This window comes from Arachis hypogaea, chromosome 7, assembly GCF_003086295.3.
Source record: "Arachis hypogaea cultivar Tifrunner chromosome 7, arahy.Tifrunner.gnm2.J5K5, whole genome shotgun sequence".
Taxonomy (NCBI): Eukaryota; Viridiplantae; Streptophyta; class Magnoliopsida; order Fabales; family Fabaceae; genus Arachis; species Arachis hypogaea.
In genome coordinates this window covers 3447513-3458005 of record NC_092042.1, presented here as the reverse complement: position 1 = coordinate 3458005, position 10493 = coordinate 3447513, and the positions used below count along the sequence as shown (strand labels likewise).

Sequence of the window (10493 nt, the reverse complement as noted above, 5' to 3'; positions counted from 1 at the left end):
GTGTTTCTATAATTTTTTAAAATAAATTAAGAATAATTATATACGTATTTACTTTTTAGTAGTGTACGAGTTTGTTTGGTAAACTTTTACGAAAATATATTTTTTAAGTGATTTTTAAAAATAATTTTAAAAAAATAAAAATAATTTTATGTTTAAATATTTTATGTAAAAATATTTTTTTATTTAATAATTATATTTAGATATAATAATATAAATTTTTTGTTTATTTATTATGTTAAAAATATTTTTTTAAAGTAAAATATAAAAAATTTTTAAAAAATAAATATAAATTATAAATTTTAAAAAAATATTTTTAATTTTTAAAGTATTTTTATTTTATTATTAAAATTTTATCAAATATACTAAAAATTAAAAATAATTTTTTATTATTTTTTTAATAATTTAATAATACCCAAACAAATTCTATATAAATCAGATTATAAGTATATCACTGTTGAATTGGACCAATTTCTTAATCAAAGATATGTATTTATGGATGAGATTACAAGTAGGATTATTTGAGCCAATAGTAATACCATAAATAAAATTCAATTATGGTACGTTTACACAAAAAAATAATTATTAAATTAGTTATTTATTTAAAAAATATATTAAAATATAAAATAATAAGATAAATAAAACATATATTTATACATAAATACTTAATGACAGATTTTTTTTAACAATAACATTTTTAATAACAAATTTATCCAACAAGACTGAATTACGGCCAACTTTTAATGTTCTAAATTAAAAAAAAAAAACCAGGATTACACATACAAAAATGATGAATAATAAGAAAATAGTAAATTTCTTCCTCTTCTTCAAATTGAAACAGGATCCACATTACATTCATGATAAAACAAAATTATAAGTCCTGAAAAGTCTGAGCAAGACTTTTGAATATTTCCCAAACCTTAAAAGAATGACACGTAATCATCATTATGTACCTGAGAAATTCATTAAAAAAAAACATTAATCTCTTGATTTAGGTCAACGTTAGAAGGTGTTCTAAATTATCCAAAAATCCCTACAAATCTGGTTAAGTATTATTATTTTGTGAGACCTTGGAGCCATATATGATTGCTAATTATGGCAGCAACATTGAGATATGAGACATTAATGGTGTTAGTATCACCGTGTCACCGTCTTTTGTTAACTATATATAATTTTTTTTCAAAGGGTAGGCTAATACAACCGTTTAGGGACATAGATAATGTTATTTGCAACCGCCTAAAACCTAATATGGTTGGAACATTTTTGCACAAGTTGTTTTCAGACAATAGAATTGGGAAATATCCAAAGAATCATAGTCATATATGTTATGAAACTGGATTCTGTGAATCTATATAGCTTCTTGTGGATATTATTTTGCATAGGAATTAAAGGTTCATTAACCGTTGTTATTATTATTATTATTATGGTGCATGTCAAATAATGAAGCGAAAGCAAGCTGGGAATGGATTGTATACAGTTGTTGTTTTACAAGTAATAATATTACAACCATACACAAAAAATAAGGTTATAAAAATTGAACTGACCGACCAATAAAATTAGATATTTAAAAATTCAATTAAAATTCAACTAAGATTGAAGTTAACATAATAAAATAATATATTTATGTATGAAATATATTTTTAAAAATAATTTTTTATATTATATTATTTTAAATTGATTAACTATTAAAAATGATAATGAAGAGATATCGTAATAATAAAAAGAATCTATGGTATTTATTGATTTGGAAAAAGCATATAATAGGGTGTTAAGGGAGGTCTTATGGAAGGTTTTAGAAAAGAAGAGGATAAAGATCGCATATATTCGTATAATTAAATATATGTATGATGGGACTACAACTAGTATGAATACTCAAGGTGGTGTGACAAAAATTTTTTTTATTAGTATAGGATTACACCAGGGATCATTCTTAAGTCCATACCTTCTCACATTAGTCTTGGAGGAACTCACAGAGCATATCCAAGAGCCTGTACCATGGTGCATGCTTTTTGCCGATGTTATCGTCCTTATGGGAGAGTCAAGGGAATACCTAAATAAGAAGTTGGAGTTATGGAGAGAAGCTCTAGAAGTGTATGGTCTGCGTATAAGCCATAGCAAGACGGAATATATGAAATGTAAGTTCGGCCTGCAAAGGAAAAACCCTAATATAGAGATGAAGATTGGAGACAACATCCTAAGAAAAGTGAAGAGTTTTAAGTATCTTGGGTGCATTATACAGGATAATGAAGAGATTGAACAAGATGTAAATCATAGGATCCAAGCAAATTGGTTAAAATGGCAAAGTACGTCTGATTTTATATGTGACAAAAAAGTACTTTTAAAATTTAAAGGTAAATTCTATCGCACTACTATCAGACTGGCTATACTTTATGGTACATAGTGTTGGGCGGCCAAAGGAGAACACAAACATAAGTTAAGTATGGCAGGGATTAAGATGTTGAGATGGATGAATGGTCATACGCGATTGGATAAAATAAGGAATGAAGATATAAGAGAGAGGGTTGAAGTAGCATCTATTGTGAAAAAGATGGTAGAATCGCGGCTCAGGTGGTTCGGACATGTGAGAAGAAGACCGACAAAACACCCAGTCAGGAGAGTGAATAGGATGGAAGATGGATAAGGGGTGAAAAGTAGAGGAAGATCTAAGAAGACCATCCATAAGGTGGTCAAATCAGATCTACATGTAAACGGTCTCTCTATAGACATAAATACATGATAGAGCTCAATAACATTGTTTGATTCATATAGCCAACTTTATCTAGTAAGACAAGGCTTTGTTGTTGTTGTTTGATTAACTATTAAAAAAATAAAACAGTTCAATAAGTTTACTATTTTTTTTACCAAAATTTTTTCAATTTTTACTCGCAACTGTAATTTGCCATGAAATGAACTAATTAATTTAATAGCTAGTTTCTGATAACTCCCTTAAATCAGGCACTGCGATTTGGTTTTATATATATATAATTTTATATTTGGTATTCATGAAAATGTTTAATTATTAGTCTATAATGACATATTTGATTATTTTGCTTGAAATATTTGATTATATTCTAATAGCCAATTACTTTATAAAAAAATATATATGAAATAACATATATAAAATATACACAAATATATGGTAATTTATTTAGTGACTAATTTTTTGTATTTATACAAATTTTTAATAATCTTATTATCATAAATTAAAATCAAGATCAATATTTGGTGTTATCTTAGAAGCTACTAATTAAATCAAGATCAATCTTGTTGAATTTTAGTGAAATTATGGGAAGAAAAGAGGTATACAATAATCAAGAAGAACTAATAATTTAAATTAACAGAATTATGTCCTATTTTTTAAATATGATTTTACTGATAGGGTAACATGTTTCTTGTAGCAATGAGCTGGCTCCATGAGAAATGCAACTAAGAACCAATAGTAGTAGAATTTCATACTTGGCAGCTACTATTATATTCTTTATGGTAAATATATAAATTAATTAATTAAACTAAGAAAGAAAAATAAATTAAATTAACAACTTTTGTATTTTAAGTTGGTTCATCCTATCACAAGAACTTCACATGGGAAACTTCAGATTATGGTAACCACCGGAGGATATGGCAAATTGGGTGAATGTGTCAATGCAAGTGGCAAAGCTTCGTAAAGAACACACACATGAATGAATCATAGTGTCTGCATGCATGTAATGTCCATAGCTCTTAAATGTTTGCATTCAATGCAGTTTTATTTAAACATTGTCATCATATGTAGTAGTGGCAGTTTTTTCTTATGTCACTAATACAAATCAAACTAGTGCTGTAATTTTCAGAATTTTTTTACACTCCTATTTAGCATAAGTTTGTTTATTATGTGAGAGCAAGATAATATTTGATTATTTTCAACGTGAAAATTGATTTTCTTCAACAAATTTACTCAATTTTTTGTCAACAACTAAAAAATATCATTTATTTAAAACTAAAATGAAATATTATTATAATTTCTTTTCAGTACCATGAACAAAGATTATTAAATTATTGAGGAAATATTTTGTCGATAAATTATAATATGATTTATACATTGGCACACAAATACCGTGTTATTATTGGCCAATTCTTAAACGCTATTTATTAAGTAAAGAGTGTTGCACTTCATGTTTATTAAACAAATCTTAGTTTTTTATTTATTATATTTTATATCAATGATTAAAATTTAGCACTTTAGATTTAGAATTTAAGATTAATTTTTTTTTCTCATTATTTAACAAGTTAGGTTTTAGAGAGAATTACACTCCTTAATTTCTTTAAAGCGCATTAATGTTCTCCGTTATTATTGCTTGTATAATTCATTATTTAAGAGGTGGTCCTTGTAAAACAAGTTATTTTTTATGTCAAGTCCCTTCAAAAAACTAAAATCACATTATCATCTTACTAAAAAACCTAATAGAGTATACAATTTTTAGAAAACCTAAGGTTCATAATGTTACGATGAAGAGTTAAATTTTGGTAAAAAATGAATATTATTTTTTTTTACTAAATTAATAAAATACATCATAACATGCAAAATCGAGAAAAACAATCAATATCAATATTTTATATTAAAAGCTGTCCTCAGCTTCTCTACCGGATGCAGCAATACAACACTTGTGCTATTGCAAAGGTAGCACCTTTATTAACAAACACCTCAAAAGCTTTCTGGGTTTTGCTTAAAAAGTTTATCTTGACATGATTCAGTTGTAAAGTTGGTTGAAACAACATACAGGATCAGAGAAAAATAACCAATAGGTCAATGTTTTCCTTTTTATTAAATAATGCTTGCTACATGCAACTTTTCAATTTAAGGTGCATGGTATGGTAAAAAAAATATCTTAAGGTAAATATCTTATGACATTTGAAGGATCAACAGAGAATCCCAGAGAAAAGTACCAAAGCACCCTTTTCAAAAAGGCAAAAACATTCAGAATCTGTGGATGTGAGTAAGGCTTAAAGCAGCAGTATTGGCAGAGTTTCCAGTTCTTTACATAGAATAATTACCAAAAATAAATTTTCTCATCTGTTACAAGAGAAATATTTAGTGTACTTATTTTACACGAGACCATATCGACTCATTTATTATTTAAAATAAAAGTCGATATGGTATCTCGTGTAAAATAAGTATAATAACCTTCTGCCTGCCCATATAGGCAGCTTGAAACCCAGTTGTGTTCTACTGTTCTGGGTACACTGTCATTTATACTAGTAAAATAATTGCATTTAGGACCCCCCATGAATTTTCTGCAAGGACAATTGAAACCTTGTAAACTGAAAATGAATGTAAATTTATTATAAGAATTCAAACCATCAGTTCATAGCTGCTGACACAATTGTAGTTTAAATTCTGGAGTTGTCACTTTGAAAAATGCTTTCACTTAATCACTATTCAAGTCTCAAAATTGCATGAGCAATCAACTAAGGTCCCCATAATCATACTTGATGTATAATGCAAGAACTTAAGCAACTTAAAATACCACGTGGTTATGGACAAATCACTGAAACCGACACACCAAAGTAACCATTTGATTTATTCCACATATCCAATGTGATGACACTTCATAATCCTTTAAGGGAAAAGAAAAATAAAGCAATCCACATTCACTACCATAGCAACATTATTGTTCAGCCTCAACTACCCTCTGTCACAGTAATAACTCCCTCACAATTGTAACTTCAGATATTTGGGTCCCTTTTTTCTTGTAGCTTTTTCCCACCTTGAATTGCCTTATCTTAATATTGATCTCATGTGCTTATTAGAAAGAACTGATAGCTAATTAAGTATTTGAATTTGCATGCTAAAATTGTCTTGAATAATGATATCAAAAAATTTTAATTATAAGATTAAGATATTAAGGGGAAAAACTAGATTTGAGTGAATAAGATTACTAGTTGTGTGACCTAAACAGAAAATAATACATATTAATCTTTGGAAGGCCTTCTTTCTAAACCAGAAGTTCCAAGGTGAGAAAAATAGATATAAAAAGAAGAAAAAGAACACGTAGGATGCAAATTGGCAAATCAAATTGATATGTCAGGGAATTCAAATCCTGCATTGTGTATGCAGCAACTCCTTGTCCAGCTGCAGACCCTTAAATAGAGTTCTGATCTGCAGTTGATTAGTTATTAACCTGTCGGATTGGGGGATACTATATAAAAAAAAAAGGTTTAATTACTCTGTTGGTCCCTATAGTTTTGCAAAATTTTCAATTAGATCCCTATACTTTTTTTCCTTTTAATTGGGTCCTTGTACCAATTTTTTTTTCAATTAGGTCCCTCTTAGTAGTAATTGGCTTAATTATATACAGACCTACCTAAAACAAAAAAAATTGGTGCAAGGACCCAAATAAAAAGGAAAAAAAGTGTAGGGACCCAATTAAAAAAACAAATTGGTGCAAGGATTCAATCAAAAGGAAAAAAAGTATAGAGACCTAATTAAAAATTTCGCGAAACTATAGGGGTCAACAGAATAAATAAACAAAAAAAAAATTATCGGTTTTGATTACACCAAGCTTCCACATTATACTACCCTTGCTAATTTACAAGTTTAGATCTCTAAATAGAGCTTATGGGTGTGTTTTACTATTCAAATATACTTAAACTATGAGTTCAGATGAACTCTTGAATTTAATAACCTTGATACTATGAACTTTGACATATCTAATATATAAATGCAGGGTGCAATGCATATAGATCTTATGTTGATCAAGCAAGCAATTTCTGAGAAGATCATTTATGGCCATTGACAAATCGTTTCTGGGACATGTCTCCATCAATTCCCATAAATGTAGGGTTGGGAGATTAAGATGCCAAGTCTCTGAAATCATGTTTAAGAGGGCACCCTAATTTAATTGAGTCAGAAAGAGTATGCAACACCAAGCATTTTATTGTTTTTCATATCAAAAAAAAAAAAAAAAAAACTGATTTGAAGAGAAGTTTTCATCTCATTGTCTGAAGATACAACAAAAGATGGAATGGTATAACCATTTTAAGTTGATTCAACCAATTGCCTCCCATTTCAGTCAAATTAGAGGTCTAAAAGATAAGATTATTGAATAAAATGGAATGGAATGAGCTTCATCAAATACCAATCCATTTCATCTTGTTTTAAAGCCCAAGCAAAATTTAAATAAATTATACTGTCATTTCATGTGGTTAGGCAAAATTACATATGACACTCCCAATTATAAATAGTACACTAACCTCCCTGATATTTAGGTTATAAGGTAGCTGACACCCTTATATTTTATGAGAGAGTATATTATTAAAAATATCCTCCAAAAATTTAGTTGTTAACAAAAATACCCCTCAAAAATGAAAACAACAAAGATATCCTAAAAATTTAAAAAACGTGACAAAGTGTCTCGACGCAAAGTAAAAACAGATACATACTTACTTTATGTCAGGACACTTTTGTCACGGCTTTAAAACTTTTGAGGATATTTTTGTCTTTTAAATCTCTGGAGGGTATTTCTTTCAGCAACTAAATCTTTAAAGAACATTTTTTGTGGGGTTACTCTTGAGAAATGTTGCACTTCCTTTATAAACATGACACTGAGTATTAGTGTGTAATATCACATAACATCAGATCATGAGCGTAATTTATTCAATTATATTCCATGTTTTTCAATCAATTCAAAAATAGATTAACTTTCTTTCTTTCCTTTTTCTTTTTTGGACTTTTAACTCAACTTTCATAATAATAAAATTGAGTAATCAAAGTAAATGGAGGATACCTGCAATTAGTTTCATGATTTATCCCATTGGAGCATCAAAGTTATCTAGAAAAAGCAAATGAACAATTTTTGCACACAATCCGAATCCAGTGTTAGAGATCAACAGGAGAGAAATAGGACTTAAGAGAGAGACAGAGAGAGAGTATAGGTTTATGTTAAACTTAATTAATCATCTGTTTCTAAGTAAATTTTGGAAATTTTGGAAATATATGCATTATGGCATGAAGTAGTAAATAGTGTAGTAAATGCACCCTGCAAAAGATCAACTAACCCGCAAACCAATCTCACCTGCTAATATTTACTTCCTTCTCTGAACTTGTTTATATGTGCTGTCCACTCCCCTCTCCATCTCCAAAGCATTTCAAAATCTCTAAGCTAGAGTGTTCCATCTTGGCAGTCAGTGATAATGGAGAGAAAAAGAAGTTATCATGGTTTACTTACCATGTTAACATTGCTGGCTTTGCTTTCTCAGCACCTTGTCATTCCTGTAATATCCACCACTGTTGAAGGCCACAATAAGGCTCCCAAAAAGGGTGTATCCACCTCTCTATGTAATTTCTCTAACTTAAATATCTATTATACATCATTATTCACGCAAAGTAGTATATATATTTATAGGATCATAGGCTAACATGAAGCAATTTATATCTAACTCTCGCCTAATAGCATGCATACTATGTTTTTCATTTCTTTTTCATGAAGGCTCATGTTTTCTGTTTCTTTTGAAGGCTCACACCATGGTCACCATTCTCATCATCATAGCTCTGGATGTGGAAGCTCAACACCCTCTCATGGAGGTAGTGGAAGCTCCGGGGGTGGTGGAAGCTACAATCCAACCCCATCACCACCTTCAGGTGGTGGAAGCTACAATCCAAGCCCCTCATCACCCTCAGGTGGTGGAAGCTGCAGCCCAAGCCCTTCACCACCCTCTGATAGTGGAAGCGGAAGTGGAAGTTATAATCCAACCCCATCACCACCCTCAGGTGGCAATTGTGGATCACCACCAGAGGGATCATCTCCAACAACACCATCAAACCCTCCCTCAGGAGGTGGTGGCTACTATGGATCACCACCTGATGAACCTTCTCCATCAACACCCTCAACTCCAGACACACCATCAAGCCCTCCCTCAGGTGGTGGTGGAAGCTACAATCCAACCCCATCACCACCCTCAGGTGGTGGTGGAAGCTACAATCCAACCCCTTCACCGCCCTCAGGTGGTGGTGGAAGCTACAATCCAACCCCATCACCACCCTCAGGTAGTGGTAGTGGAAGTTATAATCCAACGCCATCACCACCCTCAGGTGGCAATTGTGGATCACCACCTGAAGGATCATCTCCAACAACACCCGCTACTCCAGAAACACCCTTATCTCCAGATGCACCATCAAACCCTCCCTCAGGAGGTGGTGGCTACTATGGATCACCACCTGATGAACCTTCTCCAACAACACCCACTACTCCAGAAACACCCTTATCTCCAGATGCACCGTCAAGCCCTCCCTCAAGTGGTGGTGGTTACTATGGATCACCACCACAAGAACCTTCTACTCCAACACCCTTAACTCCAGATGCACCATCAAACCCTCCCTCCGGAGGTGGTGGATACTATGGATCACCACCACAGGAACCTTCTACTCCAACGCCTTTAACTCCAGATGCACCATCAAACCCACCCTCAGGTGGTGGTTACTATAACTCCCCACCAACTTATGGAGGCTCTCCACCAACTTATGGAGGAAATAGCCCTCCAACACCAATTGATCCAGGAACCAATCCAACCCCACCCTACATTCCTGCCCCATCTCCCTTCACGGGTACATGCAAGTAAGTTCCTTTCACTACGCTAGTACACTACACCAACTTTCATGCTAATATATATTGCAACACTGTTATGCAACCTGTTAAGTCCTTTTTTTCTCTAAACTGCAGCTACTGGAGGACTCACCCAGGAATCATCTGGGGATTGCTTGGCTGGTGGGGCTCCTTAGGGAATGCATTCGGTGTCACCAGCATGCCCGGGCTCGGTACAGGTCTGAGCTTGCCACAAGCACTTTCCAACACAAGAACTGATGGGTTTGGAGCACTCTACAGAGAAGGGACAGCTTCTTTCCTCAACTCCTTGGTGAACAACAAGTTCCCTTACACAACAGCACAAGTTAGAGACAGATTTGCAGCATCACTTATCTCAAACAAGGCAGCAGAAGCACAAGCCAACCTATTCAGGATGGCCAATGAGGGGAAAATGAAGCCTCGGACATGATATAATTAACTTGGTTTGTGTGTTAGTAGTTTATGGAGTTAAGAGCATTATTATATCTAAAGTTTCTGTTAAGAGTGTGTTATTTAGGTACTTATCAATTATCATGTGTGAATTTACCTTAAGATGGATGATATCAAGGTACTTTAGAATTTAATGTTAGCTATTATGGTTTTATTATATTTGAATAAAAGTTAATATATAGTTATTTTGATAATTCAAGATCCATTCAGAAGATTCAAGTATGAAGTCCTATATATGAAGTACTTATAATAACAGAACTATCACTTCAAATACCAGAATTCTATAATATCGTGCACCAAACAAAAACTAAGGATTATTCTATTACACAATAGAAGGTGCCAAAAAAAAAAAAATAGACGAGTGAAAAATAATGGGGATCTGCAAGTATTAATTATTAGTATTTGGTAGTTGAAACATGGAAGTTTTCTCATTGAATGAGAGGATTCAAC

At 31.9% G+C, this 10493-nt stretch overlaps 1 protein-coding gene across 2 annotated transcripts; it reads left to right on the top strand.

The window, feature by feature from the left end:
- The first annotated feature begins 8001 nt into the window (after positions 1-8001).
- Positions 8002-10237, top strand: LOC112702029 (uncharacterized). Of its 2 annotated transcripts, XM_025752884.2 has the most exons (4): positions 8002-8311; positions 8489-8935; positions 8978-9587; positions 9693-10237. In XM_025752884.2, exons 1-4 carry the CDS (start codon positions 8167-8169, stop codon positions 10021-10023), a joined length of 1533 nt encoding a protein of 510 aa, XP_025608669.1. In that variant the 5' UTR covers positions 8002-8166; the 3' UTR covers positions 10024-10237. The 2 variants fall into 2 exon arrangements, with proteins under 2 accessions (XP_025608669.1, XP_025608668.1); XM_025752883.3 differs by having other exon boundaries at positions 8489-9587.
- The last annotated feature ends 256 nt before the right edge of the window (positions 10238-10493 follow it).

Excerpts from the sequence above, each read along its gene's own strand:
- LOC112702029 (XM_025752883.3), top strand. The coding sequence starts at position 8,167 with ATGGAGAGAAAAAGAAGTTATCATGGTTTACTTACCATGTTAACATTG. Across the intron at positions 8,312-8,488 it reads GGGTGTATCCACCTCTCTAT|GCTCACACCATGGTCACCAT; the intron begins GTAATTTCTCTA and ends TTTCTTTTGAAG. Across the intron at positions 9,588-9,692 it reads CCCTTCACGGGTACATGCAA|CTACTGGAGGACTCACCCAG; the intron begins GTAAGTTCCTTT and ends TCTAAACTGCAG.